At 41.6% G+C, this 16420-nt stretch overlaps 2 protein-coding genes across 6 annotated transcripts in view; one reads left to right on the top strand and one right to left on the bottom strand.

Annotated features, from left to right (window-relative positions):
- The window catches only part of LOC109113403 (B-cell CLL/lymphoma 9-like protein), a 48502-nt gene extending 41815 nt beyond the window's left edge, over nt 1–6687 (top strand). For 2 of the 4 annotated variants that reach the window (XM_042774913.1, XM_042774911.1), the window contains exons 5-9: nt 1163–1337; nt 1657–1741; nt 2083–4501; nt 4639–4896; nt 5102–6687. In XM_042774913.1, coding sequence (XP_042630847.1) covers nt 1163–1337; nt 1657–1741; nt 2083–4501; nt 4639–4896; nt 5102–6330 — 4166 coding nt within the window. In that variant the 3' untranslated portion in view covers nt 6331–6687. Of the gene's footprint in view, nt 1–1162; nt 1338–1656; nt 1742–2082; nt 4502–4638; nt 4897–5098 lie in introns of all 4 variants that reach the window. The other 2 variants (XM_042774912.1, XM_042774910.1) reach the window with 1 other exon arrangement.
- A 6045-nt stretch (nt 6688–12732) lies between these two features.
- Nucleotides 12733–16336, bottom strand: LOC109110362 (C-X-C chemokine receptor type 5-like). 2 transcript variants are annotated; one of them, XM_042774915.1, is made up of 3 exons: nt 16193–16336; nt 14740–14825; nt 12733–14110 (listed from the first exon to the last, which is right to left on the bottom strand). In XM_042774915.1, the coding sequence occupies exons 2-3, from the start codon at nt 14794–14796 to the stop codon at nt 13037–13039; spliced, it is 1131 nt and encodes a 376-aa protein (XP_042630849.1). In that variant the 5' UTR covers nt 14797–14825; nt 16193–16336; the 3' UTR covers nt 12733–13036. The 2 variants fall into 2 exon arrangements, with proteins under 2 accessions (XP_042630849.1, XP_042630850.1); XM_042774916.1 differs by having other exon boundaries at nt 16239–16313.
- Between the last annotated feature and the right edge of the window lie 84 nt (nt 16337–16420).

A 16420-nucleotide genomic window follows, 5' to 3' on the forward strand; every position in this document is an offset into this window, starting at 1 on the left:
GTCAAAATTAACTTTCATTGTACAATATAAAAAAGGATGCAATGAAAATGAATGGTAACCGAGGCTGTAAATGTAATGCCTAAATCTCCTTTTTGTGTGGGTTTGGAGAAACATCAGGAGTAAAGAATTTTCATTTTTTGGTGAAATATTCCTTTAAAACTACCTCTCATGACTGACACAACTGGCATACAGTTATTGATAAAACAGCAGAAAACTTAGGGCAACAGACAACCTTATTGTGCTTTTATTTAGAATATTTTTCTATACCAGTGAGTTCACTATTACTAAACTAGTATGGGTTAAGTATGGTTTCCAAGGCATTCATCAACTTCATCAACTACAGCTTATAGTGATAAGATATATATATATATATTAATAGATATATATATATATATATATATATATATATATATATACACACACACATATATATGAAAAGCAATTGAAATATTATAAATGTGAAAGTGTATTGTTGCCATTTGACTGTGAACTTGCATTTAATAGTATTAGAGGTTTGCCATTAGCTTTAAAAGCTATTGTCCCCTCTTGTGAAGTAAGCTCAATCTTCCTTATCTGTGTATAGACATGTGACTGAAGGTGTGTCGTGAAACATTACCTGCACAAGCGCAACACAACACGTCTAACAAACTACGTATCGATATTTAAGGAAAATGTCCCACTCTGTAACCCTGGCCTTGCCTGAGTCATATAAAAATTTTAAAGACATTAAGATGAATCAAAGTTTTCTAATATCTTGTGTGCTGTAAGTTCTGTTCACAAATTTACAACCAGAGTTCCATTAATTTTGTGTGACATCCACATGACAGAACAAGGCCTGTTTATTTTTTATTTTGTACAAATCTTCAGTGTTTCATATCTGCCCACATAAATTCATGACGTAAATGCTAAGCCATCTGACGTTCATAATGGAACTGAAGCTCTGGGAAGTTTTCTGTGGGATTTAGCTCCTCCTTGTGGTTTTCTGGAAGATTTTTTGGTAGTAAACAAACATTTAGGTTTTTGGATCACATTTTTATTTTGTCAATAAAACACTGACGTATGAAGTCAAGTGAAAAACCTATAAATAAAATATGTAACGATTATTTTTCAGCCATTACAAATATTTTATCACTCATTCACTTTTTTTGTCTTATCTTCTCAGGTGAGCATGTGATGTGTCCTAGTCAAGGCCACTCTGGTTCATCTGCCACAGGCCACGTTAGTGATCCAGGAGGTCCAGCATTAGGTTCTGGCCATGGACCTGGTATTCGCACAGATCTGCATCCTCGGCCCCCTCAGCAAGTAGTGTATGTCTTCACCACCAGCCTAGCCAACAGGTCAGTATGGTCGCTTTGTTTAGTGCCAGTAGACTCTGCAGCTTGACAGACCATTTTGAACAAATGGGATATTTACCATACATTGACATGTCTAAGCCGGAAATTTCCATGAAAGCCACAACAAAGGAGATGATTTATATGCACGTATTATCTTAGCAGCCAATTTTCCACTACACTCTTAACAGATGTAAGATTGTGCTTTTACAAGCCATTGTCCCATGACTGAATAGAAGACTATGACAATCACAGGAAACAGGTTTTTTCATAATTTCTTTGTTATGTAGATTTAACAACACTTTTTTTTTTATATTTTCTGCAGTGCTGCAGAGGCAGTGATGCATGGCCACACAGACTCCATCCTCTTGTATCACCAGCAGAATGTCCCTCGTACCAAGCTGGATCAGGTCTGTCTATATGTATAGACACATGGTGTACCTACATGCCTTCATATTTTTAAGTTAGAAAATTACATGGGTTTGTTTGTAATAATGAGCCGTGTGTATGCTCTTAAAATACTAAACTAGAGTGGAAAATTTTATCATAACATCCACAGTTGCAGGTGCTTGGTGGCATGAGGCACTGTATTTGTTTAAATTGCTATTTAAATCACAATGCTCATGTTTGTTCCTGTTTTGATGAGAAACCATACAGTTCAAGTATTTTGTGATGTATTGAACTGAGATTAATAATGGCATTAACAACACCCCTTTCTTTCTCTCTTTCCTTTTTTTATCTGTCTGAGCAGTCTTCTGGCATTGGAAAACTCTCCAACCTGACAGAGCAGATCAGCTCTAGTCACAGTCCGCCCATTGGCACCCCCAAATCCCAAAGTGGTACACCCCGGCCAGCTTCTGTTGGTGGAGCAGTGGGAGGACATCTTCCAGGCACCAGTACTCCTTCTTCCACAGGCCATCCAGATGGTGAGCCAGCCCAAACCCACAGAGGAGGAGGAACGTCAAACAGCAACAGCCGTTCTGCAGTTCATTCACTGGGCCAAGGAAGTTCAGGCTCACAGTCTGTGGGAGTTTCAGGACACGAAGGAGTGGACAGGCCAGGTACGATTCCCCACCATGGTGCAGGTGTGTCTCAATCGCCAAGTCCCTCTGCATTATCTGCACACCATCAGAGTGAACAGGGCCAACGTGGAGGGCCAGGAAACACACATGGCCTCTCTAAGGAGCAGCTGGAACATCGAGAACGCTCTTTACAGACTCTTCGAGACATTGAGAGGTTGCTTCTTCGTAGTGGAGCTGGTGCAGGCCATGAGGAACCAAGAGGTCCTAATGGCAATCCTAATGGCACTAATCTTAACAACAATAATAGTAATGATGGAGGCAGAGGTTTGGAAGATGGTGAGAATGGTGGGGCAAATACTGCTAATTGCCATAGCAACAATGCTGGTATGCCCCCTGTTGGTGTAATAAAAAAGTATGAGGAGCCGTTACAGTCCATCATCTCACAGACACAGAATCTTGGTGGGCCTGGTTTGGATGACTCACTGATGGGCCCACACCATGGTATGCCACCACATTCCCACCACCTCTCCTCACCCTCAGGGTTAGACATGGGGCCGCTTCTGGGACCCGAAGGTGTAACACCAGAGCAACTAGCTTGGAGGAAGCTACAAGAAGAGTACTACCAGGAGAAAAGGCGGCAACATGAGATGAACCCCCACCAGCATCCCCAGCATTTCCGCATGATGCCTGAAATGGGCATGCCTGGGGGGCCTCCAATGCTGATGAGAGGACCCCCACCACCATATCATAGTAAACCTGGTGATCAACAGTGGGGGCCAGGGCCAATGGTAGGGGGGGGAATGGGAGGGAATTCACGAATGAAGGACATGCATCAGGAAGGTCCTCGAGGGCCAAGGTTTCTTGGACAGATGCGAGGTCCTTCAGGGGGTGGGGGTTACCCAGAAAGTCCTGGAGGAGTTTTAGGTATGGAGGGGTTGGGGCCTCAAAGACCTCCAAGGCCAGGCATGGGTTGGTTAGACGATATGCCTCCAAACATGGGTGGTGGAGGCCAATTTCATGGGTGCTATCCTCCAGGGGGACATGGGGGACCTCCCCAGCCCTTTCAGGGCGATTTGGATCGCCCCATAACACGGGAAGAGATGTTCCGCAGACTCCATAGATTGGACTTGCAGCAAATGTCCAGACAGCAGCAGCAGGCAGCGCTTGAAGGTCGTAGATTGATGGATAACACTGGGGGACCTGGCTTCCCCAATCCTGGAATGGGAGGAGGCCTGCCCTCCCGTGGTGATCCAATGGACTTTCCTGGTTCTCGGACTATAATGGGCTCTCCTATTGGTGGAGTAGGCAGTGATGGTGGCCCCACAATGAGAGACATAGTTGACTCTTCTTTAGGGGCTAACCTCAATATGAATATGGCCATGAATATGAATTCACAGGGACAGCAGTTGTTGGCTCAGAAGCTGAGGGGGGGTCCTGGAATTGGCGGACCACTTGGGGAGATGTTGAACCCTGATGACATCTCCTGCATTAGGGCTTCACAGAATGGCCGGGGTGGTGCTAACAAAGGAATGATCCCTGGCCCAGATGGACCTCTTCAGTTCCCCAACCAGAGCTCCTTTCCCGGTAGTCAAGGTGATGGCTCATATATGCAGCAGCCAGGTCCTGATATATTTGGACCAGACCAGCCAGGTCCTCCCCACATGAGCAACACCTCAAGACTTAGTCACATTCCCATGAACAGTGGCTCAAGGGGTACAGAACTTGGTGCCCGACATTCTTCCGACCTGCCCATTAGTGTTAACCCAATGGGTTCCCCAGCTATACCCCCATCTCACCAGCTCAAATCGCCCTCGCTTAGTCAGGAGCCATCACCCCTCATGCCTTCACCCTCAGCAGCAGGCCTGAAATCACCCAGCCAACTACCACAGAGTGGTCCAACTCACCCTCCTCTACCAGCAGCCTCTGGGGCTGGAACACCCTCTTCCACCTCTATCAAGTCCCCCCAGGTAATGGGCCCTTCTCTTGGTCTTCACTCACCATCTGGCTCCCCTGGACACCTTAAATCTCCAACTATGCCTGTTGCTTCACCTGGCTGGAATGCCTCACCCAAGACAACTATGCCTAGCCCTGGAGGACCTCCTAGTGTCAAGGTCGCAGGCAATGGAGGGAGCAGCTCCACTGATACAGGTAAAGGTACAGGTACTGATACTGATACCAGTATTCATTTAAATATAAAAAACTTTTCAGCTTTTCAAGGCTTTGTGTACATTTATGCTTTAACATGAATCACATGTTTTTTATTTGTCATTTTTTGTTTATATTAGGTATGTCCCTGCCGCCTAGAAGTTCCAACTCAACGCCCATCAGTCAGCCTTCCAACTCTATCAATTCTAGCATGTCTTTCACATCCCCACCAGATGCCCCTCCCTCCCAGAATCCTTTATCCCTAATAATGTCTCAGATGTCAAAGTACGCCATGCCTAGCTCCACTCCGCTTTACCATGATGCCATCAAGACAATCGCCACATCAGATGATGAGATGGTACCCGAGAGACCCCTCCTTCCTGGAATCAATATGTCAGGTACAGATTTAACAGTACATTTGATCACCTGTTTAAGAATCCAGAACTAACACTGTATCATGAAAGTGATAATATAAGAGAAAAAAAAAATTCTCCTCCAGATCATTGTTTGATGCCCTGTTTTATTATTTTACCTTTACAATTGTTTTGTTTGTTTAAAAGAGAAGTTTCATTAAAATCATTACATGTAACCTTTTTTCAGTAGGCAACATGGTAAATCACCAGTCGACGCAGATGCTCCTCACCTCGCAGGGTTCAATGGGACCTAACAGTGGTCCACAAAGTCCAATGGGAATGGTTCTCCAAGGAGGCCCACAGCTATCCCATGATCCTTCTGGACCTATGCTCCCATCCCCTAACCCTATGGGAATGCCAGGAATGACCTCAGCAATAATGGGAGGTGGAGGGGGTCCTCCAGATGGAATAGGGCCTTGTAATGTTTCCCCAATGCATCTCCAAAACCAGATGGGAGGATTTCCTCGCATGCAGGGAACTCTTCACTCCCCTATTGGTGGAATGGGGCAGCAGTACCCCCAGCGCCCTGAAGAGGTCTTACCACCCCAACAGATGCACCTTCTAAGCAAAGGCATGTCTCACCAGCGGCCTCCTCACCAACCAGACTCTTTTCCATCCATGCCCATGGGTGATGGTCCAGACCTGAGTGAGGTCATCAGGCCTACACATACAGGAATTCCTGAGTTCGATCTTTCACGTATTATTCCTGCAGACAAGCCCAGTAGCACCCTGCAGTACTTCCCCAAAAGTGAACCTATGTCCCAGCCACAGCAAAATCCTCACCAGGGCCAGCTGCCTCCACAGGCTTCTTCTGCTCAACTTCTCAAACAGCTCTCCTCATCTGGACCTCCCCATAGCAACGTCCCCTCCTCCAACCCCCATATTGCTAACCTACAGAACATGATGGCTGAGCAACAGCTACCCCTACACCCTTCACATTCACATTGTGGGATGCGTCCAGGTATGGGCATGCCTCAGTTCGGCTCCAGGGGCATGGGATCAGGAGGTGGGATGGGCCCCATATGCCACCCAGGGCACATGATGGGCAGGACAGGCATGTCTCCACAACAGCAGCTCCACCAACAACATCACCATCAGCAGCAGCAGGCCATGATGGCCAATAACCTCTTACAACACCCATCCCACCCTCCTCGTGGTATGCTGTCTCCACAGCAGCACCCTCATAATCTTATGGCCCAGCAGAATCTAATGATGATGCAGGCTAAGCAGCGGGGAATGGCTCTCCCTGGGGAGCACTTTGGCCAGCAGGGCGCCCTTATGTCCCCTCAGGGGCCTATGATGGGACCTCCACATTCACAGTCAGGCATGATGGGTCCCCAGAGTCTTAGACAACGGAGCATGTCACTGGACAGCCCATTGGGCTACGGGCCTGGAAGTATGGCCAACATGCCCTTTTAATCTGGCTTCTCTGTAAAACTGTAAAAACTTTGTTGCTTAATGGCTATTTTTCAGTTGTACATGTTTTTATTGCCACTGACTAACTGTTGCAATCAAATGCTAAAAAAAATGGTTTTAGTAATAATTTCTTGATGCTGAAGTTCCCTTTGGGTGAAAAGAAAACTATTGAGGGTTATCATTACGGTTAAATAACAAAATCTGAAGCCATTTTTTAAGATACTTGTAAAATATGTATATTTCAGATCAATGTGTTTAATTGCAAAGGCAAAAGGAAAAAAGCCTCTGGGTTTCTATGTTATAATTACATACTGGCTACCAAACTGTTGTGGAAGGTAATATATAAATATCTATATATAATATAATATATATAATATATATATATATATATATCTATATATATATATATATATATATATATATATATATATATATATATATATATAGTTGCTGTAAATAAGATGCAAATTGTGCTTGTTTGCAACTGTTCTGTATACTGTGTTTTATTAGAAATCTAATAACAAATATGAGAAAAAAAACTGTTCACATTGTGTTGACCTTGTTTGATGTGTCTGAGGGGACATTTTGGCTCATGATCACAGTAAAGGGGTGGTTGATTGCGATTTCACCTTTTTAACGTTAGTGTGTAATGTTGCTATTTGAGCATAAACAATATCTGCAAAGTTGCAGCGCTGAAGGTTCAATGCAAACGGAGATATCATCTTTTAAAATTCTGGCAGTTTAATGCCTACAAAAACAGCTCGTAAGGACTACAACGAGTTTCCGCCCCTGGGAATATGCAACAAAGGGGGTGAGGCCATGCTGTGCTGCTTTAGATTTTTTAGTGAGGATGTTTTAAAAATGGGTTCATTTTGAATCTATTTTTTTTTTTATAGTGATTCTGTCTTCTAATGATTCTAATGGATTCACAAGTTTCAAAATCAGTGTTCAATAGTGTTAGTTGTGTTTCCTTTCTCTGCATCTCTCTCTCTCATTCAGATCAACAGCTCAGTTCCAACAATGAACTGTAACAATAAATATACACTTATTTTCACATACCTATAGAGCTCCAGAGGTTGATGTCACGTAATCTAAACTCCACCACTTTGGCAGGCCATCAGGAGAGTGCTAAAGTGGCTGTAGCATTGCTATCGACAGTTGTACAACAATAATTTAAAACCAGACTATTAAGACCTTACAAACCTTACTATTTCAGTATGGTGGACAGCTGCTGTGTGCCACGATGCCAGAACAGGCAAGGGAAAGCTAGGGTTGCCAACCGTCCCGTATATTGGGCTAAATTTATGTGTCCCGTACGTGAGCTCCCTTGACCCGTTTCTTGCCCCCTAATGCAGTATTCGTTATGTAAATCAGAAAATCCTGAACAGAACTGTTTGAGGAAGGCTGCAGAGGCTGGTCGCTCCCGCTTCACAATTTGCTAATGCCAATTCCATCCGTATTTTGACTTCAGTAAGTCAGTTTTGGCAAATACAAACTACGTGATTATTTTTCATGAGTCCAACATCCAGCCGCGCAAGAAAACATGCAATCTACCCGAGACGTGATCAATAAGGGAAGCCATCTTTTATTGCAAAATAGTAAAAAAAACATTAAGTAAGTTTTCGTAAAACACACAAAATAACCAATAAAAAAGTGTCAAGCACCAAAAGCAGCCCATATTAAATCTAGGGGTGCTCTGATCAGGATTTTTGAGGCCAATCGCAGAAAGCAGTATCTGCCGATCTGATCACAGATTTAAAGCCTGCTTCTTTTTAAAGCCTTCTTTTTATCATGTAGAATTATTTATAGTGATGATCCAATCAAGATTTTTAGACATTTATTCAGGGCCTGAATTTCATTTTTGAAAATTAATTCCTCTCTTAGGTCACTCTTGTGAGAGGATTTTTTTTCTTCATTTGAGGGGTGAAGGGGGCAATTTTTTTTCAAAAATATACATTTATCTCACCTAAATGTTTGATCATGCACTGTATTTTTGTTTTTACAATCGTGTAATTGTTGCACAATAGCTTACACAGCGCAAGCCTGATTTTGTGAGCTGTATGTGAGGTTCACACATACTCTGTTTGCAGTGCGTATGTAGTCCATCTGTGGTACAGAAGCCACACGGACTGTGCTTTCCCACAGGAGTCTGCTACTGATCCATGGCTGTTTACCACAAACACAACATTTATCCATTATTTTGATTTTAAATCCAAACATTATTACTTAAAATGCTTTTTCAACATTGTGATTCTTTTTTACACAGTACAGTAATACAATCTTTCATCAATTATTCAATGCTTTTTACTTTTGCATTTACTTTTAGATTTATATATTAAGTTGCTAAAGCAAAACATTTAAACTACTTTTCTTATCACAAACATTCTAAATTAAAACTTACCATTAGCCGGGTTTCCATCCAAAGACCCGCTGGTTAATCAGGATTTACCATCCCATAGGAGATGGTCCTCACTGCAGAACACAAGATCCAGGGGGCGTGGTTGGAACCAGATCCAACTCCTCCCACCTTACATATACCTAAACCTACCTGTCTCCACCCCCTGATCCCTAAACCATCCCACCACCACCCCTAAACCTACCCATCTCCACCCCTAAACCTACCAATCTCCACCCCCTAGATGGGGATCCAACCACGCCCCCTGGATCTTGTGTTCTGCAGTGAGGGGCTACTGTCCCATAGCGCAATGTCACATGACTTTTTTTGATGTGCTTGGAGGAATTTATTCGCAAAATGCATTTCCATCTCCCATTATTTGCATTAACCCTTTTCCGCACAAGTCAAAAACCACCTCAAGTGAGTGTAAAAACTTTTTTGCAAATTAAAGCATTTTTATTCAAAATTCAGCGTTCCCATCACTCGATTCTGATGCGATACTTCAAAATGAGCATAAAACCAGGGTGATGGAAACCCAGCTATTGACAGAAACAGTCAGCTCTACTGCCTTGTCTTTTGCATTTAAATCTTTATTACAAGCAATCTTGCGGTTCATAAAGAACTTTAATACATAAAGGATTTACTTTCGCCTGACTGCGCACACACCTCCCCAAACGGACGAGGCTTTTATACTTGCCTCGTTCGCCATGGTACTATTCTTTGAAAGGACAGGGGGCAATGAGGAGTAATTGTCCTCTAAAACCGTCGGGAATTACCGGTGAGAAGTCATTTGCAGGTACAAGTCTTGTGATGAATGAGTTGATGAATTAATAATTTATGTACAAACGTAAAACAATCTTAAACTATTGGCTTTATTTCGCATCGAACGCAAGACAACTTTAAGCAAATAGTGTATAATTAGCATCTAAATTAATTCTAATTCTATTTTTATACAATAAAATAAAACTTACTTCCAATAAAAAGCCTTGGACAAACTATGGAGAAAAAAAAAAAAAACTGCATTGTTTTTCATCAAAAAGCACCTGATGGAGTTTGAACTTCACATCAAACTGCTTCTGTTTCACAAAAATGCCGGCACAGTCGTGCATGTTCGGCTAGAATCACCCTGAACTCGTGCATCTTTGGATGCGGAGCAGCACGAAAACTGAAACAAAAATGGCGTGCACACTGCCACGTGAAATGAGTTAGTGCGCACTCAAAGCGAACTTCCGGCAACGCCGCGATGAGGTCATATTTAGCGCACACACCCAAGCGAACTTGCAGACGTGTCGAGTATAAATCAACCTTTAAGTCAGCGCGTGCAGCACAGCAAAAAACAGATTTGATGCAGAAACTATCTCTGCATTGCTGCAGATGCACCGCCAGACCGCAACCGTGTGTGCAGTATGAACACTTTAATCCATTAACATGAGTGTGGAAAAAAAACGCACTGCAAATGGAGTAATGTGAACCTGGCATTATTTGTGTGTGCTGCATGAGCGCATGGTCTACAAATCGCGTGAGTGTTGAATGGTTTAAACACTGGCAAGCATTAAAAAGAAAAAATGCAATTTATAAACTTTAGTGACGAGTATGTGTGAACCTCACACAACACTGCCTCGATAGTGCAAGTGACAATTCCTGTGTCGATTGTGCAGCAGGCAGCTCGCTTAAGCCCCTTTCACACTGCACGTTGGTCCGAAAATACATTTTGGTCCAAAAATTGCAAAAACTACCGTATCACCTTCTGTGTGAACGCAAACACGTCCCGGGATCGATCCCGGGTTGGGGACCTAAGCCCCTTTCACACTGCGATTCCGGAAAATACACGGGTAATGTGTCCCGGCAATTGTTCCTGGGTCACTAGATTTTGCCTCTTTCACACTGCCAGTGATTTCCTGGAATATGTGGGTGTGTTCACACACAACCCGTAAAGGTCCCGTAATGACGCGTGACATCATTCTCAATGGATGTGAAGCTCTCGGACGTGTAATGCACGAGTCGAAAACACTAGACACCTTAACTTTCCTTTAAGCTGGCGAACGATCTCAGCTTCAGCGAGGGTAGTGAGGAACTACCTGATCTCTGCTTCATTACAGTTTGCACCTATTTTTTTGTCATGAATGTTGATCTGCCTTCAAAACACCTGGTAAAAGAGTCGCACAATAACATGCGTCATCACTACGACACGGCATTGGTTCTGGCTTTTGTTCACACAGAGCTCGTTCCGGGACTGATCCCGGCAATGTTACTAGGTCCCCAACCCGGGATCGATCCCGGAATCAATCCCGGGACGTGTTTGCGTTCACACAGAAGGTGATCCGGCAATGTTTCCGTGTCGAACGTGCAGTGTCAAAGGGGCTCTAGTAACATTGCCGGGTTAAGTCCCAGAATGAGCTCTGTGTGAACAAAAGCATGAACCAATGCCATAAAGGGTGCGTCGTAGTGATGAAGCAGGTTATCGCGCGACTCTTTTACCAGGTGTTTTGAAGGCAGATCAGCGTTTGCAACGAAAAACTATGTGCAAACTGTAACGAAGCAGAGATCAGGTAGCTCCTCACTATCCGCGCTGAAGCTGAGATCGTTCGCCAGCTTTAGTGAAAGTTAACGTGCCTTGCGTTTTCGACTTGTACATTACACGTCACATCCTGATGTCACGCGTCATTACGGGACCTTTACAGGTTGTGTGTGAACACACCCACATATTCCGGGAAATCATTGGCAGTGTGAAAAGGGGCAAAATTTAGCGACTGGAGAACAATAGCCAGGACACATTACCCGTGTATTTTCCGGAATCGCAGTGTGAAAGGGGCTATATGAAAGATTGTGTAACTGTTCTGTAATAAAAGATGATCACAATGCTGAAAAAGCCCTTTCAGTATAGGCTAATTACGTTTGGATTTGAAATCAAAATAATGGATAAATGTTGTGTTTGTGTTCAACAGCCGCAGATCAGGAGTGGACTGCAAACGAAGTATGTGTGAAACAGGCGTTACCCTTCCGGGGGAGACATAGCAGTTTGAATATTCATCAAAAAAATTAAATTGCATCCATTTGTACCCCTCCAGGGTTTTGTAGGCTTTTAAAGAGTCTCCAGAGTAATGTTAGGAGGGAAAGTTGATGAGGTAGTTGTAGATATCAGGCTACTGCAGGTCAGGAAATCTACTTGTTCCTTTATTGATACGTTAAAAGCACCACTGGGGTATTATAGGGATCTGTTATCCTTAATCTATTAAGTTTTGCTATGTACAGGTCTATGTCTTCTGAATTACGCAGTGAACTCTGTTGCCTTGAAACTCATGCTGGCGCCATTCATTTCATATTGGCTCCCAGCTGTCCCTGCCTGCCAGCATGGTGGTGTAAACAGAATGGGTCACGAGACGTCCGGAGAGCTACGAGAAGCGTTATGCATGGACGTAGCCTACGTGCGGTTGCCGTACTGTATTAAAGCTTTAATCAGGATAAACCCGTATATTAAAAGCTAACTGAAGCAGTAGCATTTACAAATAACAGCGTATCTAAAAGTATGAGACAACAACAAATGAAAAGCATACCATTAAGAGCCGTGCTTGCACAGGTTTCCATGCTACCCTCTTCACTAATATCCTCTGCATCTCAATCAGGCTCAAATTTATAAGCAATATAGATGACGCCATTGTTTACAATACAACCGGAGCACATGCCGCTGCCGTGAGGGGCGGGACATTTAGACACGCACTAGAGGCGGTTTAGCCAATCACAACACACTGGACTAGCTAACCAGTCAGAGCCATCTCGTATTTCTGAGGGAGGGGCTTCATAAAAGCAGGAAATGATCAGTGCTTTTATAGGAGAAGGGACAGAGCTGTGTGGAATAAAGGTAAATTGTGTGACAAATAATGTTTTTTATTTTTAAACCAAGCTTTAACACATGTTAGACTGCACACCATAAACACAATCAAGCCTAGAAAATAAAACCGGTCACCCACCCCTTTAACAAATTAAACTATTTTTTACAAAAATCAGGCTGATAGGATTATATCACTTTTTATTTCCAAATATTTGTTACAGAACCATTTGTTATCTGGTATTTAATAGAATCCATTGAAAACAGAATGCAAAGCATTATAGCATTTTAGGTATGGTGCTTAGTTTTGTTTATTAATGAAATTCCACCTTTAACTAACAGATTGTCCAAATTTCTATTATTTCAAGCGCTCACATTATGTGCATTTAGTCATGTGCAGTGATTGGCTCAGTGTGCGGGTAAAGCTGCAAATCACAAATAGTTGGTGCTTTAAAGAAAAAAATATATACAAAAATGCTCAGCTGCTATTAGATATACTGGTTACTTGTTGTGGTAGTAACAGCCTCTGAGACAGATACCCTGTTCAAATTTTTAATGCGCAGACCTGACAGGCATACACGCAGACACTTCATCTTTGCGAGCAACTGCAGGAGGTCTCTTCGAAAACGGACCCCAATGAAGGCATACAAGATTGGATTCAGACAACAGTGGGAAAAGCCAATGCTCTCTGTCACTATTATCGCCTGTTCCAGTGTAGTGTGAGCATGGCAGCTCTGCTCAGCACCCAACATCACCAAGGTATGCATAAAAATGGTGATGTTATATGGCAGCCAGCACAGGCAGAAAACCAGTGTAACCAGTAGGGCCACTCGAATTGCTCCCTGTTTCTCCAGACTTCTCTGGCTTTGGCAAAGAGTGATGATTACAGAAGTGTAGCAGTACCCCATGATCACCAGAGGCAGAAAGAAGCACAGCAGGTGTGTGATGAAGCGGCTGGTCAACTTCCAGTTGTTTGCATAGATGCCATGGTTGTTGTAAGAACAAGATAACCTGGTAGAGTTTTTCTCTTTCTCCACAGACAGGAACACCATATTGGGAATGGTCACAAATAGACATAGGAGCCAGAGCAGTGCACAGGTGAGGTGAACGGTCTTAGGTTGACGGGTCTGGAGACTGGGGATGGCGTGCACAATGGCGAGGTAGCGATCGAAGCTGATGCATGCCAAAAGCAGACTCCCACACACCAGATTTAGGTGATTAACAAGGCCCCATAGCTTGCACAGGAAGTTTCCAAAAGGCCACCCAGCTACCCCTTGAGTAACTGCAAATGGTAAAGTGAAGAGGAGGAGCAGGTCAGCCAGTGCCAGATGTAGCAGATAGATCTCTGTGATGCGTAGGTTCCTCCGCCGTTTTAGCAGAATGGTCAGGAGGAGGCCATTTCCAGTTAGCCCCAGAAAAAAAACCACACCATATACAAGAGGTTGAAACACAGAGTGAAACAGCTGCAGTGGGTTATTTTCATTGTTGCAGATGTACTGTACTCCATCAGAAGGTCCTTCTGTTATATTTTCATAGTCATTTAAAAGGTCATCCGGAAAAACCTGAAAATAGATCATATAAAAGTGAAAAAATAAATAGAAATAGAACAGATCAGCTAGATCAACGACAGAGGATTTTTATTTTCTAGACACCACAATATTTACATCAGATACCCTCCAATATAAATCAATCTGATTATTACTATTATTTTTTGTTCATAATTTGCATCCTTGCTTTATCATTTGCAATTTTTTTTAATTACTTTTTTAAATGGAAACAATTAAGTTGCATACAGCAAACAGATGTATAGCCACTTGTACCATTTACAGGAAGTGATTTAAAGGAAATATCACTTCCTGTTTTTTTTCAGTATTTAAAATGAAATTAATTATTAATAATGCAAATAATAATAATAATAATAATAAAAATAATATAGCAAACTGTGATTAAGACAAATAAAATTAATCACAAGAAACAATCTAAAGATATTTAATGTGGGCATTATTTTTGTTGTTGTTCTCAAAATATACAATTAATTTCATATAGTATGTTTTTCAATTTGTTTATTAAAGGATGCAGATTTAATCGTCGATGACTACCAGTCCACAGGAAACATCTAACCATAAATTTAAAATCTAACCATAAAGAAAAAAAAAAAAAATATTGAAATTGAAATTTCTGAAATACTCACATCAAAAACTAAATTCTCTGTTATTTGCTCCAGGTTTGTCTTGATGTGAGTGACCATTGTTGTCTCAGAAGTGTGCGTCCTTCACTCTGGGTTTAGACAAAGCAGTGTTTAAGTGATAAAACCCCTCTGAACAGCCAACCCATGATTTACGCTCAGAGTTTCAAGACACGCCTGTTTAAAATATACCTCCTCAAGGACTCGCACTCACCTTATTTGAATTTTTTTTTTTTTTTTTTTTTTTCAAAAAAAATTAAAGAAACCCACACATTTCCTTTACAGAACAAACACATCCCCCGCTATCGTGCATTTCAGATTTATACAGTACTAATTGGCATAGTTTGAACACTTGTACTAAACTCTCACATTTTGATCTTTATTGAGTTGATCATTACTGTTGGAAGCTGCAGTGGTTTTCTTTTTACCACTTGGCTGACCAAACCTTAGCACCTATCTGTTTTCACAGCAGTCACACTTGGTTACAGAAACCTATTTAAAATTTCCACTTTATTCAATAAGTAACTTGGGCACATTGGTTCTGGCAAATATGCTGCATACATAGACATGTTGTGGACAAATAGCATATGAAAATAAAAAAAAAAAAAAAAAAAAAAAAAAAAAAATATATAATATAACAATAAATAAAAAAAAAAAAAATATATATATATATATATATATAAAGTAAACAAACAGAAATTGTGATATGAATTATTTTACAAAACTAAAATTTGTTACAATTGTTTTATTTCTATTTCTTTTTGAAATTAAAAAAGTAAGGGCAGATAATGAAGGAAAAATCATTGCACTTTGGCCACTACATAATTCCCATATTTATTTAATTACTTTATCATTATCCAGATGTTTAAACAATAATATTAATAAACTCACACCAATGCGTCTTGCTAAGGCAGGCATCACTTTCACTATTACTCATATGGACGCTAGATGTACCTTAGATGTTCACTTCAGCACAAACCTCAAGTAACCACCTGCAACAATCTTGCATCGTGGCAACAGGTTTTGCACAGAAGCGCTGCTAGTTGTGAAAATGATTGCTACAACCATGAACACAGTGTTTGAAGCTTGTTGGAGTGGCTCCAGTTTACTATCTGGGGGGAAAAATCACATTGATAACACGCACATTGCTTGTTTGTACTCTCTTGTTACTACTATAATGGGACTATAAAATCCATCTATCCATTTTCCAACAGCTTGTCCTGTGAAGTTAAAACCCAAATTCAGTTCACAGTGTGAATAAACATCATGGTAAGGAAGAGTAATTCAGCTCTTTAAGGCAATGAATTAACTATCTCTAAACCCCACAGGTGTCCCTATCAACAGATTCCTACTTTGTGCACACCAAACCTTTTCAACACTTATGAAATAAGTAATAATAATAACAATAAAATGTATGTTTTTAGGCATCCAACTTAATGTCAGCTTTAAATCACATTACCTCCAATTAGCCTGGCACAGACATGTTGACTAATTAAATGACTCACATGTCAGGTTTCCACCAAGAGCCAAGAAAAAACAAGCTCAGGTAAGAATGAAACTGCGCTGCCATGTAATTATGAATATATTTCATTATTTTAAAGGAGAGGTATAATTGTGATGATCTCATACGCCTACAAAGGACGCAAAAAATAAAACTGCAATACATATATGCAATATAGATTGTTTT

This window comes from Cyprinus carpio, chromosome A18 (assembly GCF_018340385.1).
Source record: "Cyprinus carpio isolate SPL01 chromosome A18, ASM1834038v1, whole genome shotgun sequence".
NCBI classification, from domain to species: domain Eukaryota; kingdom Metazoa; phylum Chordata; class Actinopteri; order Cypriniformes; family Cyprinidae; genus Cyprinus; species Cyprinus carpio.